Here is a 21,211-nt window from a genome sequence, read left to right on the forward strand (position 1 = left end):
CTGCTGCTAACCATACAAATGAATTCTGTGTCAAGTTTACTTTTTGTCAGACTAAATGGGGGTAACAAGTGCAAACAACTGCATGATCTTTAGTGTCAATAAATTTCTTTGCTCAAATACGCCTGTTGACTTTGTGACTTGCGCGGAATGTACGACAGTCCTTTTTTCCCCTCAGAATGGATGAGCTTCTCTTGAGCGCTTTTTTTTCTACGTATTTTCGCCATATCTTTTTACATAGTTCTCTGGTTGTGTGTGTGTGTGTGTGTGTGTGTGTGTGTGTGTGTGTGTGTGTGGTATAGTGAAGTTGTTTTCAAATAAAATGAGACATCGCTATATAAAACTCACAGTGGACCTGCAGGCTGGTCCAGCTGCTGCGTTTCATTTGCAAGGCGGTGACATCAACATCCTTCTTGAAGTAATCTTCATGCTAATGGACGCCACATTGTTCTTTGATTTGCTTTGTTTTGACGTGAAGAGTCACGATTGACGTTTCTGGGCCAAGACTCCCATTAAGGACAATTCATTAGGTACACATGATGAATGCTCACTTTTGATTGACACTAATTTCATGATGTGTATATTATTGTGATTGTGAAACACCAGCTGTGTGTAGTCTTCTGGTGACCTTAATTAGCAACAGGAGAGATCGAAATATGAAGACTGGATCTCCTTATAGATTAATATCCACAGTCCACACACATATAACTGATTAATAATTAATCTGTCTGTAAATCTGTGTTGTTTTAAATTAATCCCGACCAGAAGAAAGTGTTCAGTAATGGAATGTCACAAAGAGAGAAACACTGCCAACGTTTGCGGGGACTCAGATTGGCCTTTGATGTTTTCAGAAAACGCAGATTTGGGCATACATAGTGTAAAACAGATCGAAATACTATTTATGATTATTTCTTTGTTGTATAAATCAAATGTTTTCTTGTGTTGTAGGCTACTAAATCAACTGCATGTTAGGCTCTGACAAAACAAAACAAAAAAAAAAACAGCTCCACAGTCTACAGAACCTCTGATGATAAATTAAATAGCTCTCATGTTTAAGGACGTCGGTAAAGTTCGAGAGTGGTGTAATTAACACGAATGGCAGCAGAGGTCAATGTTTCTCAGTATGAATGAAGTGCCGTACAGTGCATAAAGTAAACACATGCATTACGTCTGTGCTTATAGTTCATATTTTACCTATCGACTCTACCCATCACTCTATATAGCCTACCTAACTACCCAGATATCTCAAATAAACGTAACCATCAACCTAAATATCATTCAAATTCAACATCTATCTATCCACCTACCTACGCAACAATCAACCAACATACCAATCAACTTAAGGTAACGAGTACTTTCCCATCTATTGATCTATTAGTCTACCATATCTAACCGCTGTACTTAACTACCTATCTACCTAAACTACCTATTACCATCAACATCAACACAACGCTATCCCGAACTCATATTAAATCGCTAATTTAGGACGCTAAGAAACAGCTAATTAATTACGCTGTCATTGTATGATACGGCAGAAGTCTTATGGTGTGTGTCACTATTGCACCCATTTAACCTACATAGAAGTCTCCGACGTAAGTGGCTAGCATAGCTGTTAGCATTACCAACGGATACCTGGCTGACTGGTAGATGTAAGTGAGTTTGACAGCTGGTACCTGACTTACTTTATGACACGACGTGGCAGATTTATGACTCAGACGCAGAGATAGGAGTTTGAGGCCAAGGCAGATATTTATTAAACAAAAAAACCTCCTCGTTTAGAGGGAAAAAACAAAGGCTATTAAATGTTAAACTTAAAAAGGGAGGACGTCTAAACTACAAACAAAACCACTCCTTAACTAAAACTATACTGTGGCTATACAAAGTTACAAACCAAAGTTCGCACAAAAGACAGGACAACAAGGCTGAGGACTGACAAAAACACTTGGGCACAAGACAGGGTAGACTCAGACCATTTGACACATGAGGGTAATGGGAAACAGGTGGACACAATCAGTGACACCACATGAGGAAGGGCAAGTGACGTGAAACGAAAGGAATCAGAATTTTCAAAATAAAACAGGAAATGACAAGACAACCTCACCGCGGTGTGACAGTACCCCTCCCTCGAGGGCTGACTCCCGACGGCCCAGGCTGGTCAGGATGATCCCTATAGAAGTCCTCAATTAGAGAGTCATCCATAATGAAGCAGGAAGGAACCCACTGTCTCTCCTCGGGCCCATACCCCTCCCAGTCCACCAAGAACTGCCTGCCCCGGCCCAGATTGCGGACGGCCAGCAGTCGCTTCACTTTGTAAACGGGGCCCCCATCCACAATCACAGGAGGCGGCGGGGGCGAGGGAGCCGGAACCAGGGGACTCTCCTTGACTGGGCTAACATGGAACGTTGGATGAACACAAAGGGACCGAGGCAGGCGAAGACGGACAGCGGCCGGGTTGATCACCTTTGAGATGGGGTACGGACTCACAAACCGTGGTGCCAACTTTTGGCATGGCACCTTCAAGTGGAGATTCTTGGAGGATGGTATGCTGGAGCAGGTCTCCTCTTTTGATCAGCTGCTCGCTTGACTCGGTCCCTCTGGCGCTCCAGTACCTGCCCAGCGGCTGCCCAGATGCGATGGCAGTGGCGGACCAAGGCATGGGCAGAAGGAACAGAGGCCCCAGACTCCAGGTTAGCAAAGAAGGGGGGATCGTAGCCAAAAACACATTTGAATGGGGTGAGTCCTGTGGCAGAAGTTGGCAGCGAGTTATGGGCAAGCTCAACCCAGACCAGGTGTTTTCTCCACGTTGAAGGTTTCTGGGAGACTAGGCACCAGAGACCGGTTTCTAACTGTTGGTTGAGGTGCTCTGACTGGCCGTAACCTGAGGTTAGGCTGGCTTTGGCTTCGATTAAGCGGCAAAACTCCCTCCAGAAGCGAGACAAACTGGGGCCTCCGATCCGACACAATGTCTCTAGGGAACCCATGAACTCGAAAGACGTGGTTAATCATGACCTCAGCCGTTTCCTTGGCTGAGGGAAGCTTAGGCAAGGATATGAATCTGACCATTTTAAAAAATCTGTCGACTACAGTGAGAACTGTGGTTTTACCTCGGGAGATGGGGAGTCCTGTGACAAAGTCCAGGGATATTTCTGCCCATGGTCTGGAAGGAATGGGAAGGGGCTGCAGCAGGCCCAGGCGTGATCTGGTGGATGACTTATTTCGGGCATATACAGAGCAGGCCTCGATGTACTCTCGGACCTCCGGCTCCATGGAAGGCCACCAGAATCGCCGGGAGATGGCGTACATTGTCCGTCGGACTCCCGGATGACAGGAAAGAAGTGAGGTGTGGGCCCAATGGATCACCTGTGGGCGCAGCTGCACTGGGACAAATAGTCTATTAGGCAGGCATCCATTTGGTGGAGTTGCCTCACCGTTGGCTTGTTTAACGTCCTTCTTGATTTGCCATGTCACAGCTTCAACCACACAGTTTGTCGAAAGGATGGTCTCTGGTTCCTTAGCTACAGGCTCGGGGTCATAGAGACGAGCCAGGGCGTCGGGCTTGACGTTACGAGACCCCGGCCTGTATGTGAGAGAGAAGGAAAAACGGTTAAAGAACAGCGCCCACCTGGCCTGGCGTGGGTTAAGTGTCTTGGCTTTGCGCATGTATTCCAGGTTCTTGTGATCGGTCCAGACCACAGACGGATGCATCGCCCCCTCCAGCCAGTGCTTCCATTCTTCCAAAGCAAATTTGACAGCCAGAAGCTCTCTGTCCCATCATAGTTACGCTCTGCCTTGGATAGTCGTCGTGACAAGAAGGCACAGGGATGCATCTTTCCATCCTTCTCTGCACGCCGAGACAGGACAGCTCCGATCCCCTCATTGGACGCGTCCACTTCCACAACAAATTGCCGCTGTGGATCTGGCATTGTGAGGATCGGTGCTGTGACAAAGCGTTGTGTGAGTGCTTGAAATGCGGCTTCCGCCTCTGGGGACCAGCTGAATCTCACCAGAGGAGAGGTGAGGAGGGCATGCAGAGGGGCAGCTATTGCGCTGCACCCTCTGATGAAGAGTCTGTAAAAGTTAGCAAACCCAAGGAATTGCTGAACCTTCTTGCGGCTAACAGGTGTGGGCCACTCCCTCACGGCGCCACTTTTAGCCTGATCCATCTGTACCTTCCCAGGGGCTATGACAAAGCCCAGGAAGGAGATTGTTTTGGCATGAAAAACACTTTTCTCTGCCTTGACATGAAGTTTGTTCTCAAGCAGTCTTTGAAGAACCTTGGAAACATGGATTTGATGTGTGGCTAGATCTGACGAGTATACAAGTATGTCGTCTAAATAAACATACACAAACTGGTCCAGAAAGTCTCTCAAAACTTCATTAATCATGGCCTGGAAAACAGCAGGAGCATTAGTGAGACCGAAGGGCATGACTAGGTACTCGTAATGGCCACTAGGTGTATTAAACCCTGTTTTCCATTCATCCCCCTCCCGGATCCTAATGAGATGGTATGCATTGCGCAAGTCCAATTTGGTAAATTTCTTAGCTTGTTGAAGATTTTCAAATACGGACGACATGAGAGGGAGGGGGTAACAGTTTTTGATTGTAATGTCATTAAGGAGGCTATAGTCTATACAAGGCTGTAAGGAACCATCCTTTTTCCCCACAAAAAAAGAAACCCGCTCCCGCTGGTGATGACGAAGGACGAATCAGTCCAGCCTTCAGGGAAGTTTCGATGTATTCCTTCAGGGCCGCCTTCTCTGGTCCTGAAACAGAATATAGGCGTTCCTTGGGAATGGTGGAACCTGGAATCAGCTCTATGGCACAGTCATAGGTATGATGCGGTGGGATCGACATTGCTTTTGTCTTGTTGAATACCTCCTGGAGGTGATGGTAGGAGGCACGATGCTCAGATTTGGGTATTCAGAGTCTGTGGGAATTAACAGAAATATGAGTAACAGTCATAATGTCCGCTTCCTGAATTGGTGAACCAACCCCATGGCTCACACAATTCTTTCCCCATCCCAGAACTTCACCAGTCAACCAGTTTACATGGGGGTTGTGTTCACACAACCATGGGTGTCCCAGGACCAGAGTCTGTGAAGGAGACTGAAACGCATGAAAAACTAGGTGCTCCTTATGTTTGCCAAATTGGAGCTGGATGGGTTCTGTGATGTGTGTAATGGTGAAAAACTCACTACCATTTAGTGCCCTAGCCTTAATGGGCTTAATTAGCGGCTCAGTCTTGGCACTAAAATGTCTCACAAGCCCCCAGTCTATCAGGCTCTCATTTGCCCCAGAGTCCATCAGGGCATGGAGGTCTGTGGAAGTGGTGCGGTGAATAATTTTTGCTGGTGTGAGTTTTCGTGGGGCCGACACTGGAGTCCTAACATGACTCACCGCTTTGGTCCTTTTGGCTGGGCAGGTGGCCACGAGGTGATCTTGGTTACCGCAGTAAAAGCACCGAACTTCCAGCTGTCGGCGCCGTCTCTCCTCCTGCGAAAGCCGCGCTCTGCCCAGTTGCATGGGCTCCTCCTCTGGTTCAAAAGGGAACGTGTTGGCGCTGAACAGACGAGGAACAGAGAGGAGCTGACACACCTGATGCTTGGGAGAGCGGGGATCCCTCCGTCGTCCTTGCCCTGTGACCGCGGCTCTGCGTAACCTCCGGCAGCCGATGATCCGTCCGGCTCTCCCAGTCAGGTGGGAAATCATGAAAGCCACCCGGGATCGATCTGTGGGAAAGGCCAGGGGGGAGTACTCAAAATGAATGTCACAGTCAGTCAAAAATGCCTTGCATTGTCCTGGCTCCCCAGAGAATCGCTCAGGGGAGGCTAGCTTGATCCCCAACCCGGCATACGGCACGGGCGGAATCAGCATGGCTGCTTGAGTCTCTGGCACGGCAGGAGGGCTAGTGGTGCGACCCAGAAAGTCCTGTACCTGTGCTGTGAGCTGGACCATTTGCGCTGCCATGGCTGTCTGAAATCCCTCTTGCTGGGAGAGACGGGCTTCCTGAGCTCGCAGCGCTGCGGCCATTTGCTCCCTATCTGCTGGGTCCATACTGGCCTAAGTGTACTGACACGCCGTGGCAGATTTAGGACTCAGACACAGAGATAGGAGTTTGAGGCCAAGGCAGATATTTATTAAACAAAAAAACTCCTCGTTTAGAGGGAAAAAACAAAGGCTATTAAATGTTTAACTAAAGGCGCGCCAAAAGGGAGGATGTCTAACCTACAAACAAAACAATATCACTCCTTAACTAAAACTATACTGTGGCTATACAAAGTTACAAACCAAAGTTCACACAAAAGCCAGGACAACAAGGCTGAGGACTGTGACTGGCTTGAGTGGCTCTGACGAAAACACTTAGGCACAAGACAGGGGAGACGCAGACCATTTAACACATGAGGGTAATAGAAAACAGGTGGACACAATCAGGAATCAGGGTTGACACTGACACCACATGAGGAAGGGCAAGTGACCTGAAACGAAAGGAGTCAGAATTTTCAAAATAAAACAGGAAATGACAAGACAACCTCACCGCGGTGTGACACTTTAATTCTTTTTCAATATTCTGGACCAAGGCTACTTTGTAATTGACTCTCCAAGTTTAAAGGAAGGCAATGTGCCTTAAATTGCACTTAATTTTACACATGGACCATGTATAAAATAAGGTTGCCTCATATTGCACTAAAGTTGTGTTCCTAAATCCTAAACGGCTATATTAGACATTTTGAATTGATCTTTCTTTTAAAATAATAATAGTAATAATGGGGAAAGCATTTGACAAAATAAATATATATATATTTTTTTGTTGTTGTTGCTGATCCTAAAAACGATCCGATCCGTGACTCAAATCTGTGATTCGAACCGTGACTTTTATGATCCGTTGCACCACTATTACCTACACCATCTATCTATCTACAAATCGACAACCTCCCTAACGATTTACTGTATTTATATATTCATACACCTTTTTATCTACCAACCAAGCTACCTATCCAACAATCAATCAGCATACGTACCTATATAGACTTAACTATTAACTCCTCAATCTACCTACCTACACACCTATCAATGTACCCACCTTCTACCCTACACACTTCAACCATCTGGCTAACTTCCTTCAACATACCTACCTATCAGTTAACATACTGAAATTAAGGTATTTTAAAGCATTTGAAATCCCCCCCAATTTCTTTTTTATTGTCCATGCACTGTATACTCTTTTAGTATGTTTAAATTGTGAAGCATATTGAGTTACCTTGTGTATGAAATGTGCTGTATAAATACATGTACCTTGCCTTAGCTATATCTACTTTCCGCACCAATCCACCTCTCCTACAATCTACTACCTTCCTATCATCTAGAGAACTACAGTATATCCTTACCTATCCTATCCATCCAGTGTACACACCAAACAATTGCCTCCGCCTTGCTTCTCTTTACCGTCTTTTTTTCCTGTAAATGACAATGACAGCAATACCACACACTTGTACACACATGCACACACAAACCTACTTTTGTGTGTCATTTTCCGTTGTGCATCGTCATGGTGACGCGCTACCTGCCAGATTAGCGCACGACTGTGCCAAAGTTGAATAACATGCGTCAGAGCATCATCAAACTTTCACCTCCACCTCACTTGACAACACACACGCAAGCAAACAAATAAACACACGCGCACACACACATCAGGCCTACAACGCAATCATCCAGCGCTCTTATGCTGTCTGGGAAGAATGAGAAGGATTGACGTCTTTCTGGCCATCTGCCGCCCCCACCCATCTACCATCGCTCCATCTTCTTTGAGAGGATTAAGTGTGTTGATACGTGTATCTTTGTCTCATCAATGGTGTGCGTGACTATGTGTGTGTTTGTCCAGTCATTTCTTTGTATTTTTTTTCCTTCATCTTTATCTGTGACGTGTGACCCTCTTTTGCACAGCAAATCCTCCCACAGAAAGTAAAAAGAAAACGCTACTCTTAAAGGAACTCTCGGAGGGTTTTTTATTGCGCACACACATACACGTGGACACACACACAAACACACACAAAAGACCTGTCACGTCGAGTTGGGATGTGGGAGTTGCGCGTTCCAGATCAACGAGATAAAAACAAACTAAAAGTCTCAATGCGAAGCAACAACAAAAAACTGCGGCTCATGTATTTTGGCAACAATGAGTCAACAAACGCCATAAGTGAGACGCCACGTTTTCACCAGGCAGTCTTGTTGAAGGTGAAACAAAATGGAGGACACTTGTTCTGCCATTTTGGTATCAGCTTCAGGGTCTAGAACCGGTTCAGTATGGAGAACCTTTCCCCATTTCATACCAAACTGGACCAAACAGTGTTGCTTGGTGTAGGGTTGACTGACGCGACACTAACAGCTGCCTGATGGAAAACACAGCTTTCAAGAATGAGCTTTATGCTTTCAAAAAGAGGAATCAAAAACAGTGAGAGATAAATTAATTTAATAATTTTAGCATCAAATGAGAAGTGTTTTGATTGTAACAATACATGAATTGAAACAAGTGGGCGTTAGTTGTCTTCACGGTAGGTCGCACGGTTGGATGACATGCCGCCGGTCGTACGCAGTGTCGTCGCTCTCCTCGCCGTCGCTGGCTTCGCCCAGGACGCGCTCTCGTTCTCGCTCTTCCTCCTCCTCCGTCTCGCTCTCTCGGTGCAGACGGTCGCGGTCCCGGTAGCAGCGTGGCAGGGTGGGGAGCTACACACACAAACACGTCATTCCAGGCAGGTTAACTGTTTGACAAATATGTCACACTTGAATCTTTTCTATCTAGCTAGCTTCTTATTTACAGTTTATGCTACTTACTACTCTATCTATATACCCAACAACATATCTACCAAAAATCTACCTACCATCTATGTACCTATAGCATGCAGCATACCAATATGCCTACCACCAATCCACCCAAGTGCCTACCTATCTACCCATCCATCGAGCTAACTGTCAACCTACCCAACAACATACCTCCCGACATCTGCTGTATCGACCCTATCTACCTATCTAACTATTCCCTCCTCGACCAAGCCATCTAGCTTCCCAGCAACTGACCAACTTACCCAGCTACTTAACTACCTACCAACTTTTGAAGTATCATCTATCTATCAACCTACCTACCCGGTACCAACCCATCTATATATAATATTACCTACCTAACAACTGACCTACCTACCCAACAATTTATCTACCAACCCAACACTCTAGCTACGTTTATAAACTAAAATCGATTTCACTGACCCACCCATGTCACGAGACTTGCTACACCAACCAAACTACCTACACTCTAAAAAGAGTTGGGTCAAAAATAACCTAACTATGGGTCACAAAATGGACCGATCCTCTACTTGAGTCGATTTGACCCAATTTTGAGTCAAGAAATGGGGTTTTCAGCGTAAAACAACTCATAAATATTGGTCAGATCCTTTACTTGGGTGAAAAAATTGGTTCATTTTGTATAAAACAACCTAGAGAGTTGGGTCAAATTGACCCATAAAGTGGATCGGTCCATTTTTTATCCATAATTGGGTTACCTCTGACCTGTTTTTAGAGTGTACTCACCTTCCCATCTGACCACCTACCCTTCAACATACCTACCAGTCCACTTACCTACCCACCTGACAGTATCGACCAACTATCTTAAGTACTTACCAACAAACCAAAAATATATCAATCAACTCTGCCTCCATAACTACCATTCAGCTACGGACAACTTAACCAATCCATCTACTAATTTACCCAACAATCGCACTACTTACTATCTACCCACCTATTTACTTAAATACCTTTTAAAGTGTCATCTACTTAGAACTTAGATGTACAATTCCAAAGCCATGTAAAATGACACTGAACCATTACGGGAAGCACAGAGCATGCTCTTACCTGGTTGTCGTGGCTGGGCAGGGCGCAGTAGCCCGGCTCCGTCCTGCAGAGGAGGCGAGGCGAGTGGGCGCGGAAAGGCCGAGGGGAGTGGGAGCACACGGAACGCGGGGAGGGTGAACGGATAGAGCGCGGCGAAGGGGAGCGGATAGAACGGGACGGAGAGTAGGTGACCGAGTGGGACTGGGACAGGACGTGGCCGTGGTGGTTCTGCTTGGGAGGTCTGGGCGAACGGGGAGGCAGCTCGGGGGGCCTGAGCGGGTCCCCCATGTCCATCTCGGTCAGGATGGGCGGTGGCGGGATGAAATCCAGTTCCTCTTCCACCGGGAGCATTTGCATTTCGGCCGCGTCTATTTCCTGGAGCTCCGCTTTGGACAAGTGGTCCACAATGCCGGCACCGAACGAGTCGCCAACAACATTGATGGAGGTGCGCATCCGGTCGCTGAATGGTAGAGGGAGTGAGTCATAAGTACAATAAGTCTCAAGTCTTAAGCTTCAAAGTCCTAAGTTACAGTCACAAAAATCCAATAGTCCCTTCTAGATTTTTTAAGTTATTACTTGGGTAAATTAAACAAGTCATCCAATCTTGCTTAGTCACTTTGCACTCAGTATCTTTACTTGGCGAAAACCTACATCTCCATATGCCCAATGACCAACCAATGGACAGCAGAGTGTTTCAAGTAAACCACTCCCAAAACACCATATTGATCTGTACAACACCAGGAGGTTTGCTGGTTGGATCCAAATCCCCAGAGGTGGGAGTAAGTCATATATGTCTGACATAAGTCAGAAGGAAGTCTCAAGTCTTTAAAGGTACCGTCTGACATTTTTCCGTTGCTGCACACAACATTCAAAATTGACGCTCGAGGAAGCCGAGGACGGCAGCCAACCTGGAACGAGCATGAAACCAGTCCATCAATCAGGAGCGGGGGTTCACACACCCGAACTTGCATATGCAGACAAGACACAGGACACACGGCTTGACAAGAAGGAAAAGGTTTAGTCTCCACCCAGAAACGTCCCTGGCAGGCCAAAACTGATCCTTCGGACTACACCTTTAACCTTCAGGTCCCAAGTTACTATGGCAAGCAAGTCAAGTGACGTCCCCATTCAATTTCAACCAAGTTGAGTCAAGTCATTAGTTGGGCAAGTCTCGAGATAAATCATATAATGCCCATCAATTACAACATATATCAGCATCTGTAGCTGTTCTAACACATTCACAATCATGGACTCAGACTGATGATTACTTGATTGTCTACTCAATTAATGTAGCACAAAGACAGGTTTTGTGGGTTTTACAGAGGCGAATGAAGTTAGATGTTGTAGTTGTCATGACTCTTTGAGTTTCACAACTTGGTAAGACTTGTCAAGTCAGGTCTCACGAAGACCATACCAAAGTCAAGTCAAGTCTTTGACAAGTTTTAGCCAAACAAGACCCAAGTCTTAAGTTCGGTGACCCCAGCCAGAGTTGAGTCAAGGCTGTGACTCAAGTCCCCCACACCTCTAATGGGTGGACAAACAGCTTCCTCCTCATTAATGACACCAACCCGCTAAACCCCTTTTGAACTCACAGTAGCCAGTCGACGGCGATGAGCAGACTGATGTCCTGTGTGGGGAGGCCCACGGCCGTCAGGATCAGCAGCATGGTGACCAATCCGGCGCTTGGGATACTGGCCGCTCCCACGCTGGCCAGAGTCGCCGTCATGCTGGGTTGAGAAAGGACAATCGCGTCAAGGACAAACAGTATGGCTACAACTGCACCTCCAGTCACTTTTTAGACCCTAAGAAACTTTGTAGAGTACCATGAACTTGGATTTTCTTTCTCGAGCCCATTCTTAAAGCGGACTTATGATTCTTTACTGCTGTCTTCTTCACGTTGCTCATTTCCAGTCAGAGCGGGAGAATACTCCCGGAGGTGCTCCGTACATTCGCGAGTGCATTTTGATTTTTCCACGACAATTTTCGTTGTCATGGGCCCAAAGAAAGACAGCAGTGCCAGTGGCAGAAAAGTAAAACGTACAGTGCTACGAACCATAGCGGATTTAGGAAGGAGATTATCGTGCCGTTATAACTACTGTGACTACTTCCGTAAATACTGGCACAAGGACCCCTCTTAGCTGTTCAACAACATCCATCCATCCATCATCTAATGCTTATCCGGGGTCGGGTTGCGGGGGCAGCAGCTTTAGCAGGGAAGCCCAGACTTTGACGATGAGTGCACGCAAGTCACAGAAAGAAGATAGTAAGAGTGAGGTAAATATATATATATATTTTCAAGTCCGACGTGATAGCCAATGTGCGGACAGGGCTTTTGCGCTGGCGAGGCCGCATTAGAACACCATGATGACAAGCGAGGAAGAGCGACCAAAGACTTCCAGGTTGTAATACTGACATCCGGGGGAGGTTGCAGTGCATTCAACACACCTGCTCACAGTATTCAAAAGTTGAGAGAACGGATCGATTTTTCATGATTTTGAAGCCTCTTTTTACGTACTTTGCAATTTTATCATATTTTTCTTTCTTCAGTGTCTGCTCCCATATTTATGGACAACAGCATTCTACATCTGCGAAGCTGATAGTCAGCAATGTGTCGCATATTTACGACCATCTCTCGGCCCCAAGAGACAATACAATATTTAGAGGTTAGACTCGGCGGTCACGCTGTCATTGATCAAATACTTGCACACACACTGAGAATCATTTGTCGGGGCAACCGCGACCGCTCCATCTCCAGACGAATGTTTGCCATCACTTTGAAACTGCGCGAACGAGGAATGAACAAGTAGACTGCTCGTATGTTCATCTCCATACATCAACCCTGACAACGCCGACGAGCTCCCAAGGGACCCGTGAGTCAATGTGACCTACCGCTATCGTCGAGATGTGAATTTTAGTGACATGAAAGCAGGCTGGTTTAAAAAAGCGACTTAACTGCAGACAGATGCGGGGGCCAGTAAAATGTTGGTATTATTTCACCATGCGAGGCTGACAAACCACAGACTACAAAGCTTGTACAGAAAAGAATCACTCGTCAGCGAGTGCAAGTCGCTGGAACGGCCAAGACCTCCGCCAGGAATCTATTATATGCAAATGTGAAACACACGCACAGCATCCAAACAGTGCTGCTAGGATCCTAAGGAAAACAAGGAAACATTTGGATAATTAAATTTGTCACATTTCATGTGTGGGTTTTCGCGGGTTCTCCGGTTTCCTGCCACATTCCAAAGACATGCACAGAAGGTTAAATGAACACTCTAAATTGTCCCTAGGTGTGATTGTGAGTGTGAATGGTTGTTGGTCTTTGTGTGCCCTGGATTGGCTGGCAACCAGTTTAGGGTGTACCCCGCCTTCTGCCCGAAGCCAGCTGGGATAGGCTCCAGCACCCCCGCGACCCTTGTGAGGAATACGCGGTTTAAGAAGATGGATGGATGGATGGACATTTCTACATGTAGTACAGTGCTTTGAAATGCATTACATCTGCCAGAGAGGTTATATTGTTATTGCTGTAGCTTTGTTTTGTACATCATTCTTAATATAAAGCAGAAATGTTCCATGACAGGGTTGATGTTCCCATTAAAACAATCTGCACATGAATGAAATATGATCAAAGCCTTCACAGAGTTCAGCCTTGTGTGCTCTTGTTTTTTTGTATCACTGTATTATAAATTATAAACCAAACAATAAGTATCATTTATTATTATTATTATTATTATCAAATTATATCATCAAACATTTGCTTTTATGCTTTTAACCAGAAGCGAATCATAAAAACTGACCGAGTAATAAGAATGAATTTACTTAAATTAGTATAGTACACTGTAAAAAAATTACCAGCATTTCACAATACCTAACAGTATTATTTTTACAGTAATGTCCTGCAATAAAAACCCTGACCATATACTGTATAGTATAGTATATACTATAATATAAAGAGCCTATTTATAAATCCAGTACATTATGTTTTTCTAAATTGTAGATTTTATTTACTACTACTACTAGTACTATTATTATTATTATTATTATTATTATTATGATGATGATGATGATGATGATGTTTTTGTATCCCATTTTGTGAAATACTGTACAATAAACAGTACAGTCAACCAATTGTAAGTGATGAAACATATCATATGTGTGCGGGGAGGGCCGTTCCTGGGAGCAGTTTTTTTTTTGTTTACCCTGACCTGACAGTGATGATCTGGCCGCCGTCCAACGTGATGTCGTTCATCTGTGCGATGAAGATGGCCGCCACGGCCTCGTAGAGCGCCGTGCCATCCATGTTGATGGTGGCGCCGATGGGCAGCACGAAGCGGGTCACGCGTTTGTCAATCTTCAAATTCTCCTCCAGGCAGCGGAACGTCACAGGCAAGGTCCCGGCGCTGAATATTAACACGGCGGACAGAAAATAAGCAGACAGGTGGTGACGTGTGGAGGTGAGGACAGAGGGTGGGGGGCAGAGATTGGCATGGAGACCAAATAATGCGGAAACGTGAGCGGAAGCCTGCAGCCTCCTCCCGACAGCTGGTCTCGGCCACGCTGGGGGTCCCGCGCATGTATTAGAGGAATTTGATTCCCGGGTGGGGCTAAGCTGGGGTCGTAATATAATTAGAGGAGACCTTGATAGGATTTCCCATTTGGACTCAAGTCATGTGCCAAAATAACAGTTGCTTCGCATTTGAAGCTACTGGACTCCCCTTTGTTTGTTGTTCCGGGAATGGCACATTTTTGGTCTCAGGGGCCACATTTGTCAAAATTTGTAAGATATTTTAAAATTGTATAATCATTTGTGTTAGATCATGGTAGTATAATTATCCACCTATTTATTTGAGCCTAATGGCCAGATAAAATTGGTTATTTTTTACAAAACAAATCTTATTTACAATTAAAACCATTGCATTTTATTACATAAAAAATATTAAATACAATAGTTAAATAAATGGTTGAATTCATTATTATAATTGTATTACATGTATTTATTCATTTATCTCATTGAATAATTGCTTGGCTGATTTATTGTACATAAAATTAATTGCAAAATAAAGCATTTGATGAACAGTTTCTAAATGTGTTTATTAAATAATGAATGCATTGATTTTAATAGAATTATTTTATAATACCATAATGAATTATTAGATTAACATTAACGGTGTAAAATGTAGGCTACACATATTAAACGAATGCTGTGCTTATGACATTAGGTAATTGGTTAATATCATTACTGTAAATAACAAAATCCCAAATCAACAATTGTACTTTCTGGACATTTCCTGATTTTGTATGCAGAATAATATGCAAATATGTAGTTAATTCATTTTGGGACGTCAAGTTAGCACGCCTGACTCCCAGTGCAGCTGTCGTGAGATCCAGTCCCTTCCTGAGTGGACTTTGCATGCTCTCCCTGTACTTTTGTGGGTTTCCTCCCACATTCCCCAAAAAAACATGCATGGCAGATGAAGTGAACACTCTAACTTGCCCCTAAGTGTGATTGTGAGTGTGAATGATTGTTGTGCCCTGCAATTGGCGGGCAACCAGTTCAGGTGTACCCCACCTACTGCCGGGATAGGTTCCAGCACGCAAGTTATTCAGACAATGGATGGATGGATACATGAATTAGAAGTAAAAAGAATTTTCCCAATAAAACAATTGTAGGTACGCATGACATGCATGCATACGCTGCTATTTTACTGTAGCTCATCCTTCTCACCTACTGGCCGTGCCCAGCGCGGTGATCCATGCCTGGAAGATGCCCGAATAGAAGGTGAAGGGGCTCTTGCGGGTGATGGCGAAAAAGATGGCGGGTAGGATGAGGCCACCGTGAATCATCAGGCCCACGATGACGGTCACCATATACATGCCCAGCTGCCGCGCCACAATCTCCAGGTTCCCGATGGCTGCGATCTTGCCCGCGATCAGCGAGGCGATGCCCACCGGGGAGTACCTGCAAAAATGACGATTTCCAATCTCGGACATCAGTTCGTAGTCAGGGAGTTGTTTGTTAGGCCTTGGTGGAGATACTACAAGCCAAGGTATGCTATAGTTAAGTAAGTAAGTGAGTTCAGTAAGTAAGTTAGGAAAGTCATTTAGTAATGTTAGGTAAACAAACAAGCTAGCTAGCTTGCTTGTTTGTTTACTGGTATTTCGTCCGCTGTCAATTCTACCAGTAGAAAAACATGCTTGTATTCAACGTGGGCATGGCATCAACCTTCATTTCAACTGACATCTCAGATTCCCATCCAGTTGCTTCTTCTCTGCGTTCCGACGTCGGCGTCCAGTCGCGGTTGTTTTTACGGAGCGTGCCGCGTGCACACTGATGGATGTCTTCCTCGTAGACTGCGCGTTTTTGTATACACTGGCCTCTGTGTTTAGCTGCTGGCTAATGTGTTTACACAGCACGAGTGATGCGAACATGCACGCTTCCTCTGGTGACCAGCTGCACAAGGACAGTTTTTTTTTTCACCGCCACCACGTTCTTCGTCTTCTTTCTGTTGCTTCTATGTCACGATTCACGATTGCAGTGGTACAAAGTACCAATGTACAAATACAGCGGTACCTTGACTTACAAGTCATTGACTATGTGCGGATTCACCTATTTTGCAGATTTTATTTGGGGACGCATCCTCCATTATAATTAATCACCATCTTTTGGCATCTTGGTGCTAAGAAAGTGAGTTGAGGAGCTTCATGCAGTTCTTTCCCGCCATCTAAAGGCAATTATAAACCTTTTTAGAGGTGCATTAATTTTTTGCTGATTTGTGCATTTTTTGGAAGGGATCTAAAAATGCATAAATTGTATTCACATGACAATTTATGCATTTAATAAAGTATAATGTATAAAAAGTAGAGCTGTCAAATTTAACAAATTTTTAATCAGATTAATCACATCATAGAATTTTGATTAATCACAATTAATCACTAAAAAAGGGCTTTTTTATCAATATTTCTTTCTCGCCAAATTTGAAGAGCACCGGTTACGTGTTAATTATTTGACATTTAATGTTAAGAGGACGTCTTCAACATTTTTTGATCCACTGCAAACGCTTATCCTCCTCTTTTTCCAATCAATTAATTACTTGCATAATTTAAAATGGGGGGAAAATGACCCCAATATTTGGACATGAGCAAATATTCTGAATGTCATACGCAAATATTTATTAAATGCTTTACTTTAATGCACGTAATTATTTTTATTGCTCAAACATCCTGTGCTACCTTAAACGTAGCCATCTGCTGTCACGCTAACGGATCATCTTTGGTCAAAAATAATAATGCGATTAATCTGCGTTAATTCATGATTAAGGCAATATTTTTTTTGTGATTAATTAATCAGTTAATGCTTTAACTTTGACAACACATAAAAAAACATAGTAAAAAACAACAACATAAAGACAGGAAATAGATTCATAATGTATAATTACTGAATGAATTGTTGGCCAGTTACTGTCCTTCAGTGTGAGTGTTTGTACGCGAGTAGCGGCCTACAGCAGCTCCTTATAAGTGTTTCTTTGTGTTTGACAGACTCTTCCATTCAATAAATGGCTGAAAGTGTATTGGCGACTGTGGCTGTCATCGCAGGAAAAGCCTTCTAGAACAGCTGAACTTTAGTTAGGAAACTTAAAACTGTGGCAGTTGTGTGCTGACTCCCATTTAACATGAATTTGAATGTGATTGGTCCATTCTGAAACCAGCCACTCCATTTATAAGAGGGTGTGTACACTTGTGCAATCACATGATCTCAGTTGTTTATTTTTTACTTCCCTTTTTCGAAAAGATTTTTCTTTTTTTCTTTAGGTTGTACAGATTATAGGTAAAATGGTGGAAAATGTTTTAAAACAATATAGCCTTGTCTCATTTTCTACATGACAAAAACCTGACATTTGAACAAGGGGGTGTTGACTTTTTATAGCCCATGTAACGGACTTAAGATGTTCTACTTTTACCCATCCTTTATTTTTTTTCACAAGTAAAGATCTATCTGTAATCCTACTCAAGTACAGAGTGCGAGTAATTTTGCCACCTCGACTGACATTGTGGAGATGTTCCACGTCGTCTCCCGCGGGAGAAGTCAACATTGCTCCTACTCCCCCAGCATGTGTGCATACCACAGAGTCCAGGATCCCATCTGTCCACATCCTTCACACCGACACACTTCCTCACCCGCCCCCCCGCCGATGCCGGGTTCCCACAGTGCGTCCACTGTGTCTTCCCTTGCCTTCTCCGTCCGTCACTGTCAGCAGCCGCTATGTGCGCTATCTCCAGCATGTCAAAATAATGCAGACGCTGATTCAAGTGAGCAAAAGCAGAGGCGTTTTTGCAAAAGTGGCGTCAGAATGAACAATGTGGGAAAATAATCAAATTGTTTAAAGATGTTTTTTTTCCCAAATATAGTCCAAACTTGTCGACACCTCTTATTCAGGGCTATGTGTGGATTTAATGCTAGCTCTAATAGCAATGTCCAAAGTTAGCTTCAACATTTGCTTTCAACGTTAGCCTTTATTTTTACTTAGTAATAGTTCGGCCCTAAAGAGAGAAAGGGAACGAAAGCAAGACACTGACCACATGATCATGGACACCATGGTCATGATGATCTCGTTGAGGATGTTGAAGAAGTCGCACATGACTTTGCCGCGTTCGCCCATCCTTCCCATGCAGATGCCAAAGGTGATGAAAAAGCCGATCAAGCCTGAATCAACACACAATAATACCCTCCATCAATTTAAAGGGGAAGTCAACCCTTTTTTTTTTGACAATAACATGTTCTTGCAGCCCCACAAGTCCAAATATGTTATTCTGTTTAATATTGCGTGAGTGGAATATGAGTTAAGTAGCAAAATCCGACCGTTTTTATCCATCTCAGGAGGCGGCCATTTTGCCACTTGCTGTCGACTGAAGATGACATCAATGTTGCTCAGGTCTCAGGTAACAACCAATCGCAGATCAGCTTCAGAAAACAGGTGAGCTGTGATTGGTCATTGCCTGAGTCTTCAGTCAATAGCAAGTGGCAAAATGGCCGCCCCCACCGATGGATAAAAAAATTCCACAAATGTAATATTAATCTGAATGTCATGTTTAGACTAGTGAGGTCATATACTGTATAACATATTATTGTCAAGAAATGACAGACTTGATTTGACTTATTAGAAATTGTTAAAAAAAAGAAAATCAATGCCTTTTTTAAATCATGACTCAGCTCAACATGAAGAAATTCTATGTGGTATTATCCTCTGACTTTTGGAAATGTCCTGGATTTCAGCTTGGTAATGCGTCCTCGCGTGACTAAAGCGCTGTGGTAGTGGCAGTGGCAGTAGTAGTGGTAGCAGTGGTCATATACAGTACGTGCTCGTAGTAGCAGATGAAGTCGTTGAAGTGTTAGTGGTTTTGGTAATCATGGTACTGGTGGTGGCAGTACGACTGGCACCGGTTGTGAGTGATCGTGGTGGAGATTGTAGAAAATGGTAGTAGTTGTTGTGGAAGTGGTAGTAGATGGTGGGAGGAGAAGTAATTGAAGGAGTGGTAGGAGTAGTACTTAGAGGTGATGGTCGTGGGAAATGGTGAAATTCTGAATTTCAGAGTTCAATTCAATTCAACAGATGCATTTGAATTGACTCCACCCCCACAGGATGCTGAATTTTGAATTTGAATGTGAATTGCAGGACATGGAACTGAATTCAGAAAAACTCATTCTCCTCACATATCAGTGGAACGAGACCGTGTACTTCCTTAGTATGCTCCAAACAAAATTTCCAAAAATGTTTGGGCAGACATTTTTAAAAACTTATATTTTGGCAAATTAAGTGCCGTTCTTCTGTCATTTCAAACCATTTTAAAGTTTTCACAATTTTAATCAATTAATTAATTAATCAATTTTAATATGAAATAACTTCACTTTACTATTAAAACAATTACTACACTTTATTATTCACTATTAATTAAGAAATGTGTACCTAAAGTCCTTACAATATTTGTATGAAATTCATGTTTATAAATAGGCTTATATACAGTAAAGCGTCATTGTTAAATGCGCTTTAATTTTACATGCATTTCTTTGAATTTCATGAAATTTTCATTCGACTTCCTGCAATTCGAAATTCGCATTGCAATTCTGCTTCCTGTTTGCTAACTCAATTCAAATTCAAGAATTAGGGGTCATTCTCAATTCACTTCTGAATTTTCCTACAGCTCTGGTGGAAGTAGTACTGTTGTGGTAATAGTAAGGATGGTGGGAACTTTAATAGCAGAGATGGCAGTAATTGAAGTAACAGTATCAGTAGTAGTTATAGTGTTAGTAACTATAGTAAAACGGTAAGAGTGGTAGTACATAGTACATACAGTATATACTAGCAGCAGTAATACTGGTAGTATCAGGAGTAGTAGGAGTAGTATTCTCACCGAGAACGTTCATGCCCCATTTGTATTCCAGTTTCTTTCTGCTGACAATGACCGGCTCCGTTTGGTTCGCGGCCGCCACCGGCGCTTGTTTCAACACCGTCTGGACCTTTCGTCACACAGTTTGACACAAGTTGCTACACGGCAATCGACATTGGTCACAATAGCGAACAAACAAGCAGGAGGCGGCCAAGTGACCTGCTGGACGCACGCCTGCACCAAGTTCTCCGGGAAGAGGTTGCGAATGAGGTCGAGGAAGGCATCCAGACTGCTGACTTCCTGGTTCTTCAGGGAGCCGGCGACGGTGGAGCGCCCCCTGAGCTTAGGGTTGCCGGGGTGGATGCTGATCACCAGGATGACGCCCAGGATGGCGGCAATGATGGTGGTGCTCATGTAGTACACCATGGCTCTGCTGCCCATCCTGCCGCTAGAGCGAGCGTCCAGACCAGCCAGTCCTGAAACACACAGGTGGACATTTACCATTTCTTTATTACATGTTTATTACCTCATTTTTGAAACATATTATTTGATTGCATTTGTGCTAAAATACAGTGTTCCCCAACCCCACAATATTGCTGATTTCAAAGCAATTTTAGGGGGTTTTACTAAGGATGGTTGAGTACCAATAACAGGTATCGATAACGGGCTTCGAGTAATTATGGAAGCTGCCGCTACCAGCCACCAATACTTAAAGCAATAATTTTGAAGGGGGGGGGGGGGGATTAAATACTGGGGCATAATGACACAATCGTCCAACCATCATCAACACAGTAAATTTCGGAAAGTAAATCGTGCTCTAAAAAATATTATATTCGGTCCAAGTAAATTTTCTACTTAGAAGTGTAAAATATTTCTAACAAAAAAAGAAAAGAAAATGTGTGTGTGTGTCGCAGAAACTTCAGTTTGGGAGACAACCAATCTCCGCTCCTAC

The 21,211-nt window shown here is 43.9% G+C and overlaps 1 protein-coding gene across 2 annotated transcripts in view; it reads right to left on the reverse strand.

Moving 5' to 3' along the window:
* Positions 1-7,986: 7,986 nt before the first annotated feature.
* Positions 7,987-21,211, reverse strand: part of slc1a9 (solute carrier family 1 member 9) — a 40,235-nt gene continuing 27,010 nt past the window's right edge. For both annotated transcript variants that reach the window (XM_086091278.1, XM_086091287.1), the window contains 8 exons: positions 20,479-20,735; positions 20,284-20,389; positions 18,451-18,577; positions 15,602-15,835; positions 14,082-14,276; positions 11,469-11,603; positions 9,898-10,336; positions 7,987-8,718 (listed from right to left, as the gene is read on the reverse strand). In XM_086091278.1, coding sequence (XP_085947404.1) covers positions 8,542-8,718; positions 9,898-10,336; positions 11,469-11,603; positions 14,082-14,276; positions 15,602-15,835; positions 18,451-18,577; positions 20,284-20,389; positions 20,479-20,735 — 1,670 coding nt within the window. In that variant the 3' untranslated portion in view covers positions 7,987-8,541. The remainder of the gene's footprint in view (positions 8,719-9,897; positions 10,337-11,468; positions 11,604-14,081; positions 14,277-15,601; positions 15,836-18,450; positions 18,578-20,283; positions 20,390-20,478; positions 20,736-21,211) is intronic.

Source organism: Leptonotus elevatus, chromosome 1 (assembly GCF_054856555.1).
Source record: "Leptonotus elevatus isolate MCC_2025b chromosome 1, RoL_Lele_1.0, whole genome shotgun sequence".
NCBI classification, from domain to species: Eukaryota; Metazoa; Chordata; class Actinopteri; order Syngnathiformes; family Syngnathidae; genus Leptonotus; species Leptonotus elevatus.